The 20,249-nt window shown below is 46.7% G+C and overlaps 1 protein-coding gene across 8 annotated transcripts; it reads left to right on the top strand.

The window, feature by feature from the left end:
• Nucleotides 1-202: 202 nt before the first annotated feature.
• On the top strand, nt 203-18,565 carry TOR4A (torsin family 4 member A). 8 transcript variants are annotated; one of them, XM_083597028.1, is made up of 2 exons: nt 203-338; nt 16,278-18,565. In XM_083597028.1, the coding sequence occupies exons 1-2, from the start codon at nt 296-298 to the stop codon at nt 17,555-17,557; spliced, it is 1,323 nt and encodes a 440-aa protein (XP_083453154.1). In that variant the 5' UTR covers nt 203-295; the 3' UTR covers nt 17,558-18,565. The 8 variants fall into 8 exon arrangements, with proteins under 8 accessions (XP_083453154.1, XP_083453155.1, XP_083453159.1 ...); XM_083597029.1 differs by having other exon boundaries at nt 213-338; nt 16,283-18,565; XM_083597033.1 differs by lacking the exon at nt 203-338 and adding an exon at nt 1,664-2,015 and having other exon boundaries at nt 16,283-18,565.
• Nucleotides 18,566-20,249: the final 1,684 nt, after the last annotated feature.

Genomic DNA, 20,249 nt, shown 5'->3' with positions numbered 1-20,249 from the left:
ATGCATGTACACATATAGCACATCTTTGGCCGTTTTGTATTGGTTTGCACAAATTTTATTTAGCATTGTTTTACAACTGTGTGCACACACGCGCGCACACACACACACTGGTCTGTATGACAATTATGCAAATTACAGAACACACCTGCCCATTGTTGCGTCTTTCAAAGGGATTTGCATACTCCTAACTCTAGGGCTCATTTCCCTGCAGAAAGTCAGAGGAGAAAAACAAAACCGTTCATTGAACATTGGGAAGTTTGGTCGAGGAAGCCAGAGCCTGAAAAGGGGCAATGACATGGGACTGTTTTCAGCTGATGCAGCAAGAGACCCTTCCTGTGGTGAGTGACTGGCCTTAGGAACTGTAAATGAGGGGAGAAGAGCTATTCAAGGCATACCTACAGCAGTCTTTAAAAGAAACAGAAACAAACAAACTGGCAACCCTGTAATTATTTGCCTGGTTTGATTTTGTTGTTGTGCTGGGTGGCTGCTTCAGCAGACAAAAAGCTGGGATGGGGAAGGTCTGTGGCTTATTTTTTATTTTATTATATTCATATCCTCTGCCTATCTGCCAAGCCTTTTGCCAACCCCAAGGTTACAAAGTGAGCTTCATGACCGAGTGGGGACTTGAACCCTGGCCTCCTAGGTCCTTGGCCGACAGACATTCTAACAACTACACCACCAGTTGCCATGAAGCTCACTTGGGTGACCTTGGGCCAGTTGCTGTCTCTCAGCCTATCCTACCTCACAGGGTTGCTGTGAGGATAAAATGGGCAAAGAGAGAGAACACTGTACAACCACCTTGAGCCTTTTGGAGGAAAGGTGGGAGGCCGTAGCAGGTGCTGTAACTCTCCAACCGCTTGACTTTATCCCCGAAGGCATCCTCTTCCATTGTCTCTCAAGGCAGACCAGTGCCAGCAACAACCCATGTTCCAGGGCTTGGATGTTTGGTGTGGTGGTTAGACTAGGGGCAGGCCACATTCATACCACACATTTAAAGCACTCTGATAACAGGTTATGGCTTTGCCCAAAGAATCCTGGGAACTGTCATTTGTTCTGGGTGCTGAGAGTTGTTGGGAGAACCTCCTTCCCCTCCCAGATCTACAATTCCCAGAGTTCCCTGAGAAAAGGGATCAACTGTTACACCACTCTTGAGAGCTGTTGGTTCAAGAGAGGTCTCCTAACAACTCTTAAGTTCCTGTAAACTAAAACCATTGACTGTCCACAGTGGTATCATGGTGGTTTTTATGCTGTGAATGCGGCCTTAGACAGGGATAGTCCAAATCCCTTCAAATAGAGGATTGTCCTCTGTAAAAGTTGGTCATGTGGCTCATGTAATGAAGGCCTCAGACGTCGCAGCTGGAGCACGTTGCCCAAGTGGAGCACAGCAGCCTGTCTGAAGTCATCCACCTTAATTGGGGGCCAAGTGAGAAGCTTCAGACTATCCTGTGGTGCAGTCCGGCTGGCCTACCGCCCCTTCACCTCTCTTTGACTCAAGAGACCCGTAGCGGAATGGGTGGCGATAGTGGCCTGATCTGCCTCACATAACCAGCGTCAGGTTTCCTGTCGCAACCCAGACGCAGCCAATGAATGGGCTTTTTGCCTCTCTCCGTGTGTGTATGTGGTGTTTATGTTTCTGTGTGTGTGTGTGTCTGAACTCTTGCAACACAGACAGGCCAGCAGCCAAACACAGCTGCACAGTGCTTTAGCGATAAGGCCTCATGAGGGTGTGAGGAGGAAGCTCAGGAGGGAGGAGGGCCCTGCTCCCATCTCTTGCTCTTTTCTCTCTCTCTCTCTCTCTCTCTGACACACACACACACACACACACACACACACACACACACACAGAGGAAAGGCCACATCAGCTTTGCACAAGTGGTTGCACTCTCAACCCTGCTGACTCGACTTCCAAAAAAATGCCACATGGCTAACGCTGGCTCCTTGGGACTGGCCCGGCTCCTTCAGAGGAGGGAAGCAAGTTCCCTGCTGGTGCAGCTCCGAAGAAGGCCCAATGCTTGGTAATGCTTTCTGTCTGTCTGTGGTGGGGCTGGGTTGGATGGGTGGAGCAGAGAGTCCAGTATTTATTATTTTTTTGATGGGGGTCAGTACAGGGTTGTATAGTTGCCGGCTGCTCCAGAAGGAAGAAAGCAACCTTCTGTGTCACTGTCTTTTAAGAGTATCTTAATCTGCAGCAGCAGCAGCAGCAGCAACTTGTCTTTGCAGTGTTGGGGGTGGGGGGTTATAATCACTTGGTAGTGGTCTTCAGATCAAGTTGCAGAGGAGCAAAAGTCTAGTGTATGAAGTTTGCAACCATGCAGAGAAATCAATGCCCTGAGCAAACTTCTGTGCTGTGAGTAACTGGCTGGCATGCAGTTGGCTTAAGAGAATTAAGTTTTTACTGGTACAGAGCTGAAAAGGATGGCAGTGAAATGGACTTTGCTGAATTTCTGCAACTGAAAAATGCTTTCAACTGTTAGGGGTTGTATGAGGCTGCTTTGGGTTGGCATCATCTTTTTCTTCTGTAATGGCCAGGGAAAGACGGAGGGATGTGGGACTGGGTTTGCCAGCTGACCAGAAAAAAACGGACCTGGCCTGCGTTTCACAAGTCACTTGATCTGTCTGCTGGCAAAGCCTTTCAAAACAGCTTTGCCATCTGCTAATGTATGCCAGTTGAGGTGCAGCTAAAGGCAGATGAGCAGGGTTAGCTTAAAAGGTGGCAACTCTAAGGCTGTCATTAGTTTTGTTTTCTAGTTGGGCTCCTGCACTTTAGCCATAGGAAAAGCAGGAAAGCTATAAGTGAAACTTTTTCCTGGTGTGGAAAGTGCATGTGCGCAGACTTTCCCTTGCATGTACTGTGCCTGGGAGTGATATTGTGGCTTATCAGCACATCTTTCTTTGGAAGTAGTTTGCAACTTCAGTGGCAAGTCATGAATCTCTGGAAATTAGTTCTCTAACTAGGAATGAGACACACGTCGCGCAGCGCTCAAACATAAAAAGATGCACTTCCTGCTTTGGAACTTCAAGGGAAATGCACATGTCAAAACAGATTATTGAAAATTCTCTGGCAGTGCACACAGCATGACCACGTTGGCGATCAACTGGTCACCCATCTGATGAACCATTTCTCCACTTAGAGGGTTTCCGGCTAGTGTTGCCACCTTTCTGCCTATTACTATGCTTTTAACAGCTGCCTGCAATGGGATAAATTGAGCAGCTGAGGTTTTCCCCATTGCTTCAGCTCCATGCTAGGAAAAGCTTCAGTTGCTCAGTTTGTGCCTACAAAGCAGGAGTAGTGCCTCCAGGCCTCTCTATGTGGCCCTCAAAACTCTTCCAAGACCACACCCCCTCTCCCTAGGTAACGCTTTGCATTGACCCTGCTTCACACCTTTAGTGTTTTTGCCTGGGTGGCCAGTACCCTTAAACTCTGATAATGCCTCTTGCTTTTTGCCTGGGTGGCCAGTACCCTTAAACTCTGATAATGCCTCTTTCTTGTCCAGGATGGAAGATAGAGGGGTTTGTGTGTGTGAATTAGCTGACAGTACAAAGGTAAAATCCATTGCTCCACCCACCTTTGCTCCTGGCCCTGCCTACCAACTGGCATGTGGCCCTCAGAAGGTTGTTTAGAGGGAATGTGGCCCCTCGGCTGAAAAGGTTCCCCTGTGGTTGCTGCAGTTAAAAGCCCATCAGTAAAACAAGTTGGTAGCCTTGCTTCCAGAGTTTGTGTGTGTCAGATGAGGTGACTCAGCACATCCGACATCCACAAACCATATGAAGACTGCTGGTCGCTGTTTGCCCATATATCAGTGGAGAAAATGGTGGTGAGATAATGTTCTGTAAAGCATTCCCTGACTAGTGTGGTTGCAAGTTGATTGCAAAGACCAGATGTTTCCACATCCTGAAAAATGCTTGTGATCCTTACATGTGGAAATTTTGAAGCATTCTGCCCTACTAGTCCCAGGAAACATTAACCAGGAGCCTGCAAATACTTTTGCTCCCTTCCTGTTGCCAGCCCTGCTGGAGATTTACAGCAGCAAATAGGGGGGTGGGTGAGCACCTTCCATCAGTAAGGGCGTAAAGTTTTTCTGCTCAAGAATGAGGCCCAACAAGTTTTGCCTGCTCTTCCTGGGTCCTTGGAATGCCAGTGTTCATAAGCAGCTACTTGAGAGCTGCTAAACCCATTTCCTGAGCTATGTGTTCCATCCCCTCCAATCCCCACGCCGAGGGCTTAGGGTGGCGCTGTGGTCTAAACCGCAGAGCCTAGGACTTGCGGATCAGAAGGTCGGCGGTTCGAATCCCCGTGACGGGGTGAGCGCCCGTTGCTCAGTCCCAGCTCCTGCCCACCTAGCAGTTCGAAAGCACATCAAAGTGCAAGTAGATAAATAGGTACCACTCCGGCGGGAAGGTAAACGGCGTTTCCGTGCGCTGCTCTGGTTCGCCAGAAACGGCCTAGTCATGCTGGCCACATGACCCGGAAGCTGTGCGCCGGCTCCCTCGGTCAGTAAAGCGAGATGAGTGCCGCAACCCCAGAGTCGTCTGCGACTGGACCTAATGGTCAGGGGTCTCTTTATCCTTTACTTTTAAACCCATTTCCTGACCTATTTGTTTCATCTCTTCCAATCCCCACACTGAGGGCTTAGAGTGATGGTGGATACCAATAAAGTTAAAACCATAAAGCTTCAGTTACAGGGATTAAGCCCCCTCCTCATCTCATGCCATTCAGACCATTGGTCTATCTAGCTCAGTACTGTCCATGCTGACTGGCAGCAGCTCTCCATGTGTTCAGATACAGGATCCTTCCCTGCTCTGCCTGGGACCTTCTGTGTGCAAAGCAGATGCTCCACCACTGAGCTATGGTCTTTCCCTTTAAACTTAGGAAGCTGCCTTTTATGAGGGAGTCAAACTATTGGTCCATCTAGCTCAGTGCTGCATGCCCTGACTGGAAGTGACTTTCAAGGGTTCTGGCACATGGAGTATACCTTTGAGCTAAGTGAGACCTGTTGGAGGAGACCTGTTGGATCAGACCAATAGCCCATCTAGTCCAGAATTCTGTTCTCACAGTGGCCAACTAGATGCCCCATGGGAAGCCTGCAAGCAGGTCCCAAGCGCAAGAGCCCTCTCTCCTCCTGCAGTTTTCAGCCACTGGCATTCAGAAACACACTGCCTTCGACAATGGAGGCAGAACATAGCCACCATGGCTAGTAGCCATAGATAGCCTTCTCCTCCATGAATCCTCTTTTAAAGTAATCCAAGCTGAAGGTCTTCACCAGGGGCAGAGGCAGGGTGTGTGTGGTGGGGGCGGGCTGCCTGGGTGTCACCAGTGAGGGGGGTGACAAAATGCTGGGCGCCACTCACCGTGGGGCCCCAAACGGTCCGCCCGCTGCCTCCCCCCACCCCAGCTGTAGGGTGGCTGAGTGGGAGGAGGTAGGCAGACATTTTGGAGGCCCTGTGGAGTGTCCTGCCCCAGCTCACCCTGCCCCGCGGGTGGCTGGCCCCGCCCCTGGGCGCAGGACACACACACTGCCCCAGGCGCCCAATCAGCTTGCTCTGCCGCTGGTCATCACTGCCTCCTGTGAGAGGTAGTTCCATATACTGGCCTTGGTCCAGTATATCTGAAGGAGCGTCTCCACCCCCATTGTTCTACCCGGACACTGAGGTCCAGCGCCGAGGGCCTTCTGGCGGTTCCCTCACTGCGAGAAGCCAAGTTACAGGAAACCAGGCAGAGGACCTTCTCGGTAGTGGCACCCGCCCTGTGGAACGCCCTCCCACCAGATGTCAAAGAGAACAACAAGTACCAGACATTTAGATGACATCTGAAGGCAGCCCTGTTTAGGGAAGCTTTTAATATTTGATGCATTACTGTATTTTAATATTGTGTTGGAAGCCGCCCAGAGTGGCTGGGGAAACCCAGCTAGATGGGCGGGGTATAAATAATAAATTATTATTATTATTATTATTATTATTATTATTATTATTAATAATAATTTTTATTAGTTTTAAAATACAAAACAGAATTATACACTTCATACATCTTAATTACATCTTATTTCTCTTTTTTGACTTCCCTCAATTTGTCTGCAATCCTTCATATTTTAACTTTTTGCACATTTCTATTTATTATTTATATTATTACTGTAAACTTCATCCCATTTTTAATACTTATTATTAACATTCTCCCATCACAGCGCTTCATTAAAATTTACAAACGTAATCTGATTATCACTTAATTTTTGCAAATATTCAATAAATTTTTCCCAATCTTCTGTAAATCTTTGATCTCGTCGATTTCGGATCCTTCCTGTCATTCTGTCCAGTTCTACATAGTCCATCATTTTTGTTCTCCATTCTTCTATCATAGGTAGCTCCTCCTGTTTCCATTTCTGGGCCATCAGTATTCTTGCCGCTGTCACTGCATATAAAAATAACTTCTTTTCTTTCTTATTTATCTCATTACCTGTAATGCCTAATAAAAATGCTTCTGGTTTCTTAACAAATGTATATTTCAACATTTTCTTCAATTCATTATATACTATTTCCCAAAAGCTTTTAACTTTCTTGCATTCCCACCACATATGATAAAATGTACCTTCTTTTTCTTTACATTTCCAACATTTGTTACTTGTCTTATACATTTTTGCTAATTTCACCGGTGTTACATACCATCGATACATCATTTTCATCACATTTTCTTTTATAGTTGTACATGCAGTGAATCTTAGACCTTCTTTCCATAATTTTTCCCAATCCTCCATTTGTATATTATGTCCTAAATCTTTGGCCCAATCAATCATAACTGATTTTACCTCTTCATCCTTCGTGCACCATTCTAGTAATATCTTATCCATTTTGGCTAAAATTTTAAAATCATTATTCAATATTTCTGTCTGAAATTTTGATTCTTTATCAGCAAAACCCCTTTGATTTAAATCTTTTCTAAACATTTCATTAATTTGAAAAAAATGCAACCAGTCATTAACATATTCCTTAACTTCTTCAAATGGTCTCATTTTCCATTTACCTTCTCTTTTACTTATTAACTCCTCATATGTCACCCATCCCCCAGTCATATTGACTTTCTTCACGCTCATCGCCTCCAACGGCGATAACCAATATGGAGCTTTTTGTTCCAACAGATTTTTATATCTTTCCCACACTTCAATCAGGGACCTTCTTATGATGTGATTTTCAAAACCTTTGTGTACACGTTTCTTATCATACCACAAATACGCATGCCACCCAAATCTATTGTCAAAACCTTCCAAATCTAACAAATCAGTATCTTCTAATTTCACCCATTCCTTCAACCAACAGAGGCAAGATGCTTCCTAGTACAATTTCAAGTCTGGCAGGGTGAAGCCTCCTCTTGCTTTCACATCTGTCAATATCTTAAATTTTATCCTCAGCTTCTTACCCTGCCAGATATACCTTGAAATTTCTCTTTGCCAATTTTTTAAAATTGCTGCCCCTTTCATCACTGGAACTGTTTGAAATAAAAATAACATCTTCGGTAGCACATTCATTTTAATCGTTGCGATTCTTCACCTATTATTATTATTATTATTATTATTATTATTATTATTATTATTATAGTTTAACTGTGCTGTGTAAAGAAGTTCTTCCTTTTGCACATCTTAAATCCTCCAGCATTCAACCTCATCGGGTGCCCATGACTTCTAGGGTTATGAGAAAGGGAGGAGCACTTCTATCTATCCACTTTCTCTGTGTCATGCATAATTTTAAACATTTCTATAATAATGTCTCCTCTGAGTGTCCTTCCCCCCCCAACAAAGAAAGCCCCAATTGCTGAAACCTTTCCTCACTGGGGTTGTGTGTCCCAGAGAGCTTGGGTAAGTTTCAGAGCAATGCTTTCAAATCCTTGGATAGCTGAGCTCTACTTATCAGAAGGAGGTGAGCTTGGGATGCTGAGAAAAAATCGCTGTGCATCTGTTGCTAAACCATAGGAATGGTGGGCCAGCATGATGTTTCTGGGAAGCTGACCTCCTGGGGAGCCAGAAAAGGTCTAGATCTAGCCAGTAATCCGCCGTATGCTACCTTGAACATAAAAGATCCACTGTTAGCCCTTATTGCTAGCAGTGAATTGCATAGTGGCTGCTGTTCAAGACGACACTGATAAAATAGTGGCTTATCCACGCTTACCTTTTTGCCTGCTCTTTCCAGGCACAGATCTGTGCTTTAAAGCTCTGCATCTGAGTGCTCTGTCTCGCAGCCCTCCTTCGAAATTTGAAATTATCTGAATTTGGCAGTGCAATTTTCTGGCCAAGTAATGTGTATAAGAATGCATATACTAGGGTAAAGTATGCATATATTAGTGAAAATAACATATGAAAGGCATTGTATTATGGGAAGTTGATTTCCAAAAATGTGTTCTCTTTTCTTTTTTCTTTTCAAGGGTTGCAAACTGATGTAGAAAATGAGAGTCACACCAACACCATGCATTTAAAGCACTCTTATTCCACTTTAAGACACATGGTTTCCCACAAAGTGTCCTAGAAATTGCAGTTTGTTGAAGGTCTTCTAACAACTTTCAGCACCCTTAACAGACTACAATTCTGATGACGGGGTGAATGGGGGTTGTACAGGGTCACGGGGGATTGTAGAACCTTTCCTTTTTTTTGGGAGCAGGTTCCTTTGTCAACATCCTACACACCCAAGCTCCTGCAGACTGATTTGCATTGGCTTATGCCTTGATGCTGCAAAGTTCTGGTGTTAATTGGCTCTAAGCAGCTAATGAATGAGCCCACTCTTTGCAGTACTAAATATTTTTTGCTCAGGCAGTTTTGTGCCAGAACGTCCATTGCAAGGGGCATTGCCAAGGATGTTCTGGGATACCTGAGGTCTCTGCTTTCTTCTTCTTCCTCCCACCCACCCACCCTGCTCCATTCTTCAGAGAAGTGCTTGAAATGGGTTTCATTTGAAGGCAAATTGCTGTTACTTTGGTAAGGGACCAGGCATTTTGAAACTGGGGGCTTTTCATTTCTGTGCATTTATGTCTCTACACTGTAATTATTATTTTTTTAAAAAAGCAATAATACATCCTGTGGGCTGCATTATTGAAACTTTTGAAAGCTGTTTCACTTTGCTCTGAAAAAAAACAAAAAGAAACCCATTTTCTAAGTGTGTGCCTGATTTGCTCTCTGTGAGCTGTAATTTACTCTGTGAAAAAAACAACCATTTGCTCTCTCTATCATCGTCTTCTTCCTGCTGGATCTCAAAAGGACATAGGCCACATCCACACTATGCATTTAAAGCAGCATCGTACCACATTAAGCAGTGATGGCTTCCCACAAAGAATTATGGGAGCTGTGGGGTTTTTTTTAAAAAAAAGGTTGCTAAGAGTTGTTAGAAAACCCTAATTCCCCTCAGAGACTTACGATTCCCAGAGTTCCCTGTGAAAAGGGATTGACCATAGAACCACTCTGTGAACTGTAGTTCCATGAGGGGACTAGGGGGTCTTCTAACACCAGTCTTAGCATACTACATTTCCCAGAATTCTTCAGGGAAGCCATAGCTGTTTAAAGTGGTATCATAGTTTATTAAAAGTATGGTAAGAATGTGACCTGGATGTGGGTGGCGCTGTGGTCTAAACCACAGAGCCTAGGACTTGCCGATCAGAAGGTTGGCAGTTCGAATCCCCACGATGGGGTGAGCTCCCATTGCTCAGTCCCAGCTCCTTTGAAAGAACGTCAAAGTGCAAGTAGATAAATAGGTACCGCTCCGGCGGGAAGGTAAACGGCATTTCCGTGCGCTGCTCTGGCCTGCCAGAAGCGACTTAGTCATGCTGGCCACATGACTGTACGCTGTATGCTGTACGCCGGCTCCCTCGGCCAATAAAGCGAGATGAGCGCCGCAACCCCAAAGTCGGCCACAACTGGACCTAATGGTCAGGTGTCCCTTTACCTTTTAAGAATGTGACCACGCTGTCATCCTCAGCAGAACAAAGAGACCTGAAAGGTCATTTTTATTGTACAGTCTTAGGAGGAGTGGGGGCGTGATGTAACTATCATGAAGGGACCCTTTGCTTCTGAATTTGCCATCAGGCAACTGCTGTTAATGTAGTATAAGAGTGCTTTAAATGCATGGTGTGAATCCTACCTGAGAGAAATCAGAACTGACAGGTTCACCCACACCTGAGCTCATGTAAAACTAAGCCGGATGGGGACAAAACTAGATTTAGATGGCTGTGCCTGTCATTGGCTCTGGTGCCACCTATTTCTGGGCTCCCTGACTTCTGCCAATGGGCAGCAGCCACCACAGCCGGGGCTTTCTAGTAATCTGAGAGAAAACTGGTTTATTTCCTCAGTTTGCCGCTGGCTAGAACTCCTCCTCCTGGCTGCCATGACGGACCAAACGTACAGAAAGTGCATCGCTTATTCTGTAGCGTCTGACTCATGGTTTGGGTTTATGTGGTAAGAACAGAGCCCTTGCATGGATTCACTGGCTTCCTCAAAATATAACTACCAAGAACACTAGAAGCCCCTTTTGTTGCTTCCTGTGCAGTGTGTAGCAGGAAGAAAACGATTAAAGGGGGTTAAACCTTTAAGAACAGAGGAAGCACTCTGTAGCACTGAACCGAAAGGTCCATTGAGTAAAAGTATCCTGTTTCCACAAGCCTGGCATGGTAAGAGAAATGGTCCCCGGTTGTTATTACCCAGGTCCCCTCCCAGCATCCTCTGTATTGTATATTTATAATGATTTGTGCTCATGTTGTTATCAGCCACCCTGCTCTTGATCTTGTTTGAGCCTGCAAAAGTTTTGGGGCAGATATCCTGCTTCGTTTCCTGTAAGTTCCATAGCGTTCTGCTGAAATTCTGTAACTTTTCATACCACAATTGTTCTGGTTTAATTTTATGAGTGTCCTGCTTCTGTTCCCCCTGTAGAGTGCCCACCCCCCAGGAGCAATAATGTGGTGCCATTTAGGGGGCATATCACAGAACAAGAAATAAAATAGAATGATGACCCGTCCAGTATAAACCCTCTACCAATGCACTGTTGTTGTTTCACATTGCAGTGCATTGTTAAACTCTGGAACTCCCTCCCAAAGGAGTCACTGGTAGCCACTAACTTGGAAGGCTTTAAAAGAGGATAAGGCAAAATCATGGAGCATAGGACTATCAGTTGCTATTAGTCAATGATGGCTGTGTTCTGTCTCCATAATCAGAAGTAGTAATGCTACTAAATACCAGTTGTTTGAAGCCGCAGGAGGGGAGAGTGTTGCACTTAGGTCCTTGCAGGATTCCCATTGTGTCATGAACTGGCTGGATGTGAATGAGTGGTGGGAGGCATCAGCAAGGGGTACCTCCAAGGGAACCCCCAGGGGAAGAAGGGTCAGAGCCAGGGGATTGGTGGTGGGACAGTGATGTGTGGTCAGAAGGAGAAGAGGGAGCAGATTGGGAGGAGGAGGTGCTGGAAGCTGAAGAGGCAACAGGGTTTAGTGAGCAGAAAAAGCCAGGGACAGAGAGCGGTCCAGGCTCAGAGGCAGAAAAGGAGGCGGTACAAGGGGGGGGGGACCAAGAGGCAGCAATGAGGAAGACCTCTGAAGAATCCAGGGAGTCTCCCCCTCCTGCTGCAACCAGCTCCCCCGAACCGACCCGGTCTCCCAGAACACACAGAGAGATTGGTTGTGCTCAGAGGCAGTCTCTGATTGCTTGGGGGGAAACCCTGGAGAGGATGGAACTTAGGCAGCTGTGGGAAGGTGGGTGCAGTCCTTGCAGCTGCCTCATTGGGGCAACACATACCGGGAACAGTTGGTAGGATTACTGGCCTGCACTGTTTTGGTTGCTTTGAATAAAGAGTTAACTTTACTGACACCATCTGACCCACGCTTGACTCTGGTTCCTGATACACTGGGACATCTGGTTGGCCAACATGAGAATGGAATTATTATTATTATTATTATTATTATTATTATTATTATTATCTTAATGTTTTTATACAGCTCTGCTTATGTTCTTATGCTTCAAGGTGTGGGGAACTACAACTTTGTACTGGCCATGTTTGATGGGGCTTATGAGAGTTGTAGTTCAACAACATCTGGTGGGCCAAAAGTTCCCCATTCCTGGACTGAGTTATATTTGGAGTAAGCCCTTTGTCCATTAGCTTCAATGTGGCCTGTAATGAGTTTGTACAAAAGATCCCAGGTTCAGTTCCTGAAATTTTGAGGTAACAGGAAAAGACCGCGTGTCTTAAAATTCTGGAGAGCCATTGCCTTTCACCATAGACAATGCTGAGCTAGGTAGAGCGATGGTCTGACTTGGCAAAGACAGCTTTCTATGTTACCTATATATAAGAGTGGCCCACCTTCTTGCCTTCTTTCTTATAAATCAGGTGGTGGTTCCGCTTGTCACTGGCTCTTTCTCCACCTAATGTTCTTCTCCCTGCCTGCTGCCCTACAGCGGAGGCTGGTCTGTTAGGGTGAATGGGTAAGTGCCCCACCAACCTCGGTCAGCACTCACTCGCCAGCCTTCTTACAGCCAGTCCAGAGGGCTGTCCTGCCTGTCACCTTCCTCTTCCTTACTGTCAGCACTGCCCTTGCAGAACTCAGCAGGGAGGAAGAGGACGGGGCCTAAGATAACATGGCTTGGCTCTGCCTGTCATTGGCTCTGCCTCCACCTATCATGGGCTCTGGGCTCCACCTACTGTTTCCCCCTCCCCTGCCTCCTGCCCTACCAGCCCCAATGTGTACCAGCCACCACTGCTCTTTCCTCTGGAGATTGCAAGTGAATGGAAATGGCAGGGAAGCAGAGCTCAGGTGAACGTTAAGAGAACTGTCCTGACGGTAAGAGCTGTTTGACGATAGAACAGCCTCCCTCAGGAGGTGGTGGTTTCCCCTTTGCTGTAGGTGTTTGAAACAGCCGCTTGGACGGCTCACCTGTCAGGGATCCTGCAGTCGCCTCCTGCATTTCAGATCTTGTACTGAGTTGCTGGTTGGATCAGATGATTTCTAAGGTCCCTTCCACCAACTCGGTGACTTGCTGATCTCTAGAAGTTAATTACTGAGATTGAAAATGCATGCCTTCTTTTTGCTGCATGCTTGATCTAGGCAGCGCCCATCCTGCTGTTTTGCATCCTGCTCTCACTGGGTCAAACATATTTTTCTAGTAGAAGTTTAACCCAAAGAACAATTGGCCTCTTGGCACTGAAATCAGTGCTGATGAGTGAATGAATGCAGCCTGGTGGTGGGATGGGCCTGTCTGCTGCCCTCCTGATAGCTTCTCCCTGGGTCTGGCAGAGCTTCTCCCTATTGTCTATAGAGGCTTGTTTTCATATTCCCATCCTGCTTCTCGAGTTCAAAAGTGCCAATGGAATTTATAACATTCCACAATCCAAACTGTCTATTATATATATGCACACAGTTCTAAAACTAGGAATGAAGGCTGTGTTATGCATAGTCAGGACATTCGTCCATCTAACCAGTTTATTCTTATTATCATTAGTACTATTTCCCCCCCACCCGCTCCACAAAGTCTTCATGGACCAGCTCTGCATTCAACATGTAGGATTTATTTACTCCCCCCCCCCATAAAATGGCAGGGTTTTGGCCAGCCAGCCTATATAGTTGAAATTGCACAAGATACAATCCCTGCTCTTATGTCCATAGTTGTCTTTATTTACTCTACTGGATCTAATAAAGAGAAAGAAGTGGGGGGAGATAAATAAATAGGGGACAAACCAAACCTAATAACTTGGGGGATTAGTGGCATTTTGAATAGGTGGCGGGTTTCTGAGCCAGCTGATCCTGGCCTTAGCTGGATGACGTCGCCCATCCCAGGTCAGCCAACTGAGCTGAGGCCAGGATAAGTCCCAAAACAGGGGTGTTCTACAGGTGTGATGGGGTGTGTTGTAGGTTGGTGCAGGAGGAGACATAACCCTATTCCAAACATGTTCAGATTGGTCATGTGACCTGGTAACCCAGTGGGAGTTCCCTAGTACAAAGGTGGTGTAAGTCAAAGTGTGTTTAAAGACTTTCCCTCTTCCCCTGGAGGGTTCAGGTGTTAACAGGCCTTCTTCTTAATGGAGTTTTGAATCAGGGTTAGTTACACTGGCATGATTTACCCCAGCATAGATTAAGTTGGCTTCCTTTAGTTTGGATTGCTCTACCCATCAACAAATCAATGGTTATTGAAGTGATTCATCACTGAACTTCATGAAGTTGTTAAAATTAATGGCATTGTTATTTGCTATCTGAAGAAATGTGCATGCACACGAAAGCTTATACCAAGAACAAACTTAGTTGGTCTCTAAGGTGCTACTGGACAATTTTTTAAATTTTAAATATATTTCGGCATTGTTATTTGTTAGTCATTTAAAAACAGTGAGTTGGGCCATCTACTGCATGCCCTTTATCTTCCTGTCTGCTACATGCTAATGCTTCAGAGTCAGGCTGAATACAAAAGGTTTTGTGGTTCAGCGGATCCATGCTTTTACATTGCAATATTATTATTATCATTATTAAAAATAAACAAATCCTATTTTGCAGTAGGTTGTTAAAAGCAGACAGGAGTATGTGTTTTGAAAGGCAGTAGCCTCTAGATGGCACTGCTCTCCAAGAAAAGGGGATTGCTTTTGACTTAAAAAAACAACAACCCAGAAAACTTACATGCTGGTTTTTCTGGTCTAGTTTTGTGAAACAGATACTTATGTCGAGATTGCGTACTTTCAAAAGGGGGTTAAGAGACACACAAAGTGTGGTGCTGATGGTAACCAACTCTTCTGTTGGTTACCTCTTCCATGCATTTCCCCAGATTCCTCTGGTAAACCAACAAGCAGTGTCCCTCCCCCACCTGACATTTGGAAGTAGACCAGGGGTCAGCAAACTTTTTCAGTGGGAGGCCGGTCCACTGTCCCTCAGACTGTGTCAGGGGCTGGATTATATTTTTTTGGGGGGGGGAATGAACGAATTCCAATGCCCCACAAATCCCAGAGATGCATTTTAAATAAAAGGACACATTCTCAGTGGCGTAGCGTGGGTTGTCAGCACCCGGGGCAAGGCAAGTAATTTGCGCCCCCTAACCTGTGGATTTGCGCCCCCTAACCCGTGGATTTGCGCCCCCTAACCCTAACCCCCAGATGTTGTGCCCGGTGCGGCCGGCCCCCCCCTGCACCCCCCACGCTATGCCACTGCACATTCTACTCATGTAAAAACACACTGATTCCTGGACCGTCTGCAGGCCGGATTTAGAAGGCGATTGGGCCGGATCCGGCTCCCGGGCCTTAGTTTGCTTACCCACGAAGTAGACTGAGTCCTGGACCTGAAGGTTCCAATTATTGTCATGCAGGGTCAGTGCCAGACTCTTTTGGGAAAGGGGGCTTGGCACAGTGCCACCTGCACCCACCCACAGACAGGACACAGTGCTGCTTAAGAGGGCCACCACATGCCCCCTTCTTTGCCCACTAATGAAAATAATTCGGGGCCCAGTGAATGGTGGTGCAGCTGGATTGGGCTGGTTAGGAGCTCTTCCAAGCCCCTGGATCCCTTGACTAGTAAAGGTAAAAGGACCCCTGACCATTAGGTCCAGTCGTGGCCGACTCTGGGGTTGCGGAGTTCATCTTGCTTTATTGGCCGAGGGAGCTGGTGTACAGCTTCCGGGTTATGTGGCCAGCATGACTAAGCCACTTCTGGCAAACCAGAGCAGCGCACGGAAACGCTGTTTACCTTCCCGCCGGAGCGGTACCTATTTATCTACTTGCACTTTGACATGCTTTCAAACTGCTAGGTTGGCAGGAGCTGGGACCGAGCAACGGGAGCTCACCCTGTCGCGGGGATTCAAACCGCCAACCTTCTGATCAGCAAGTCCTAGGCTCAGTGGTTTAACCCACAGTGCCACCAGCATTCCTTTGGAGCCCTTGACTAGTGCCCAACTAAACCAACGGCAGGCACCAGGCCTGCTAGCATAGTTAACTTATATTTATATATATAGAATTGTTTCTATGTGTTTGTGAGAACATAAGTTGTTTTTAAATATGGAATTGTTTTTACTGGATTTATTCATGGAGCTGTTTTCTTGTCTTATGGCTGTATTTGCTTTATAATTGTATATTCTGATGTTACAATGTGCCCTCGGACCTTATGGTACAGGTCAAGTAAGAAATCTAATGAAATAAATGAGATTTCTGCTGATAGGAGATCTCTCTTCCACAAACGTGTCCCACTCATCTTCCTCTCCTCTCATGACAACCCTGTGGCATTTTGAAACGGGAAGTAAACCACTGTACCATGCTGCCTTTCCTGCTGTGTTCTTATGCTTCTTTTTCTTCTCCTGTAGAGAAGGCAGGAAAGCGAGACCCACGGCAAGAGCTCACAATGGAGGGCCGGAAGCAGGCCTTGAAAAGCCCCCAGAAGCTCTCTCTGCTCTCGTCCCCAGTGCGGGCTGCCATTCGCCTGCGGAGGACAGCTCATGCCTTTAAGAAGAACTTCCTGCCTGGGGACTCCAAAGCAAAGCTTCTCCAGAGGCAGATCTCCTTGGGGAAGGCCAGACTGGGCAGTGCCTCCACCTCCCTCTTGAGCCAAGCGAGCTTTGAGAGTTCTCAGTACTTCACTTTTGATACCTCGGTGCAGGAGCCCTCAACCAGATCCAGCAAGCGGAGGAAGAGGTCCAAGAACCCCAGGGTATTGTACCCAGGAAACTCCAGGAGATACCTCCCTGCCGAGCACAAGAGCAAAGCCAAGAGGTGCCTCCTGTTGCTTGTAGGAATTGTCTGCTTCCAGATCCTGAACGCCATCGAGAATCTGGATGATAACGTCCTGAAATATGATTTAGATGGTCTGGAGAAGACAATGCACCGAGAGGTTTTTGGGCAGGCCTTAGCAGTCGAGAGCATTGTGGCGTTGCTCAAGGACTACCTGGCAACCCACATACACAACAAACCACTGGTCATCTCCTTCAACGGCCCAAGCGGGGTTGGGAAGAGCCACGTCGGTTGGCTGTTAGCCAAACATTTCAGGTCAGTCATGGGACACAGCTCTGTGCTCCATTACTTCGCCATGCACCACTGCCCGAACAGCGCTTCCACATCAGCCTGCCAGCAAGATTTATCTAAGACGATCAGCGAGATGGTCACCCAAGCCGAAATTGAAGAGAAGATCCCCGTGTTTATCCTGGACGAGGTGGAGTTCATGTCTACAGCCTTGCTGGAAACACTGGGCGGGTTCTTCCAGACGAACCAAACCAACGAGTTCCTCAATGCCGTGTACATCCTGATAAGCAACCTGGGGGGCAACGAGGTCGCCAATGTTCTCCTTCAGAATGCCTCTGGCGACCTACTGCAGCCCCAGAAGAAGGTGGAGTTGCTGCAGGCTGCTCTCCGTCCTGTCCTTGACCAAGTCCACCCTCTTTGGATGTTGGCGGAGATTGTTCCCTTCGTCTTGCTGGAGAAGAGCCACATCCTGAGCTGCTTCTATGAGGAGATGATGAGCGAAGGCCTTTATCCCGATCCGAGCCACGTGGAGAGCTTAGCCAGCCAGATCAACTATTACACTCAAGGGGGCCAACAGTATGCCATCACCGGTTGTAAGCAAGTTATAGCCAAGGTGAATCTACTGTAAAGGACAAGTGGGAACTTCTGACAAAAGGGCTGCCTTCCCCCTCTTTTCATTATGGAAGGGTGAACTGCAGGGGTCGAGAACTTTCAGCACATGGGCCAAATGCGGCCTTCTAGGCTTCATTATCCCTCACATGTACTGGGTTGACCAATGCCTAGACTTATTTGCAAATGAATAGGGATGAGAGCAACGTGGCTTTTGGTCGCCAGAATGTACAGCTAGGAATATAGGAAGCGAAGGACTTACACTTGAGATTGCTTTTTTCCTTTTCCCTCCCATTTCTTTTTTACCTCACGTTTCATGTCTTTTTAGATTGTGAGCCTGACGGCAAAGGACTGCCTTAGTACTGATTATTGTGAGCTGCTCTGAGACCTTTTTCTTTCTTTCTTTGGCTAAAAGGTGGGGTGTGAATGCCCTGAATAAATAAATATGCCTTTGGGGAGAGGAATGATTTTTCAACCACTCTGTAAACTGTAGCTCTGGAAGGGGAATAGGGGGTTGTCTAGCAACTCTCAGCAGTCTTATCAAACGACACTCTCAGGATTCTTTGGGGGAAGCCATGACTGTTTAAAGTGATATGATACTGCTTGAAGTGTATAGTGTGGATGGACCCCGAGGCATTACTGAAGGAAAGGCATAACTCTCAGGGTGTTAATGTGAAACAAGGCCAGTGAGAGGTGTGGCCAGGGGAGAGTTCTGAGGGCCAGATAGAGAGGACATGAGGGCCACATTTGGTCCTCAGGCCCTGAGGTTTACCATCCCAGCTATAAATGCTTTTGAATCGGGCTTTTTCCTTTGAAGGGGCACCAGCAAGTTTCCAATCTTGAACTGGTGGCTCCCAAGGGTTGAAATAGAAGAAAGAGAAAATCTTACACAATTACAAGGAGAAGCAAAGATTAGAATATACGGTAACTGCATTTAATCCTGATGGTTTTAAATAAAAGTTGCCTCCAGATGGAAGCTTAATATTGTAAACAGGTCATTCAGATATTTCAAATGAGTTGTTGGCAATTTTTTTATATATAAAAAAAGACTGACTGGATTTGTAGCCTCTAAATCTGGATTAAATGGGATGGCAGGATACAAGCTGGCATTTTGATGCGGATGTTGTCATGTGGATGCAACATAAAGCCTGAATGGATGAGGAGCATCGATCCTATCTGGAAGCCCCCAAGTTCTTTGCTGTTCCGTAACATTGTCAGTTTAAAAAGCAGCAACGTTTTCTCGAAAACACAGTCAAAAATTAAATTAAAAAGTTGGAAAAAATGTCAAGCTAATCATATTATCAGCACTGTATTGATTTTGGTTTATTAGTATTCTTTGATAAAGAAGCAACAAAAATGGGCTGTAGCCAATGCTATTCGGAGCAAACACATTGAAATGCATGAATGTGACTCGTTAACACTTCCGCTTGTCCCAGCACTTTCCCTGGGAAAACCCACTCTTTACCACTGAACCAGAGTAAATGTTAATTGGAAAACTGCTTGGACCCATGCTTTCTAGGTATGGGACAAGTGGGACGAGCCCTAAGGTAGTGTACACATTATATAATAATAATAATAATAATTTATTATTTGTACCCCGCCCATCTGGCTGGGTTTCCCCAGCCACTCTGGGCGGCTTCCATAGAAACCAAAAATACACTAAAATATCACAGATTAAAAACTTCCCTGAACAGGGCTGCCTTAAGATGTCTTCTGAATGTCAGGTAGTTATTTATCGCTTTGACATCTAATGGGAGGGCGTTCCACAGGGCAGGCGCCACTACCGAGAAGGCCCTCTGCCTGGTTCCCTGTAGCTTTGCTTCTCGCAATGAGGGAACCGCCAGAAGGCCCTCGGCGCTGGACCTCAGCATCCGGGCAGAACGATGGGGGTGGAGACGCTCCTTCAGGTATACTGGGCCGAGGCCGTTTAGGGCTTTAAAGGTCAACACCAGCACTTTGAATTGTGCTCGGAAACGTACTGGGAGCCAATGTAGGTCTTTCAAGACCGGTGTTATGTGGTCTCGGCGGCCGCCCCCAGTCACCAGTCTAGCTGCCGCATTCTGGATTAGTTGTAGTTTCCGAGTCACCTTCAAAGGTAGCCCCACATAGAGCGCATTGCAGTAGTCCAAGCGGGAGATAACCAGAGCATGCACCACTCTGCCGAGACAGTCCGCGGGCAGGTAGGGTCTCAGCCTGCATACCAGGTGGAGTTGGTAGACAGCTGCCCTGGACACAGAATTGACCTGCGCCTCCATGGACAGCTGTGAGTCCAAAATGACTCCCAGGCTGCGCACCTGGTCCTTCAGGGGCACAGTTACCCTATTCAGGACCAGGGAGTCCTCCACACCAGCCTGCCCCCTGTCCCCCAAGAACAGTACTTCTGTCTTGTCAGGATTCAACCTCAATCCATTAGCCGCCATCCATCCTCCAACTGCCTCCAGGCACTCACACAGGACCTTCACCGCCTTCACTGGTTCTGATTTGAAAGAGAGGTAGAGCTGGGTATCATCTGCATATTGATGGACACCCAGTCCAAACCCCCTGATGATCTCTCCCAGTGGCTTCATATAGATGTTAAAAAGCATGGGGGAGAGGACGGAACCCTGAGGCACCCCACAAGTGAGGGCTCAGGGGTCTGAACACTCATCCCCCACCACCACTTTCTGAACACGGCCCAGGAGGAAGGAGCGAAACCACTGCATAACAGTGCC

The sequence above is a fragment of the Podarcis filfolensis genome, assembly GCF_964270895.1.
Source record: "Podarcis filfolensis genome assembly, chromosome: Z".
NCBI classification, from domain to species: domain Eukaryota; kingdom Metazoa; phylum Chordata; class Lepidosauria; order Squamata; family Lacertidae; genus Podarcis; species Podarcis filfolensis.
This window is presented reverse-complemented; position numbering and strand designations above follow the sequence as displayed.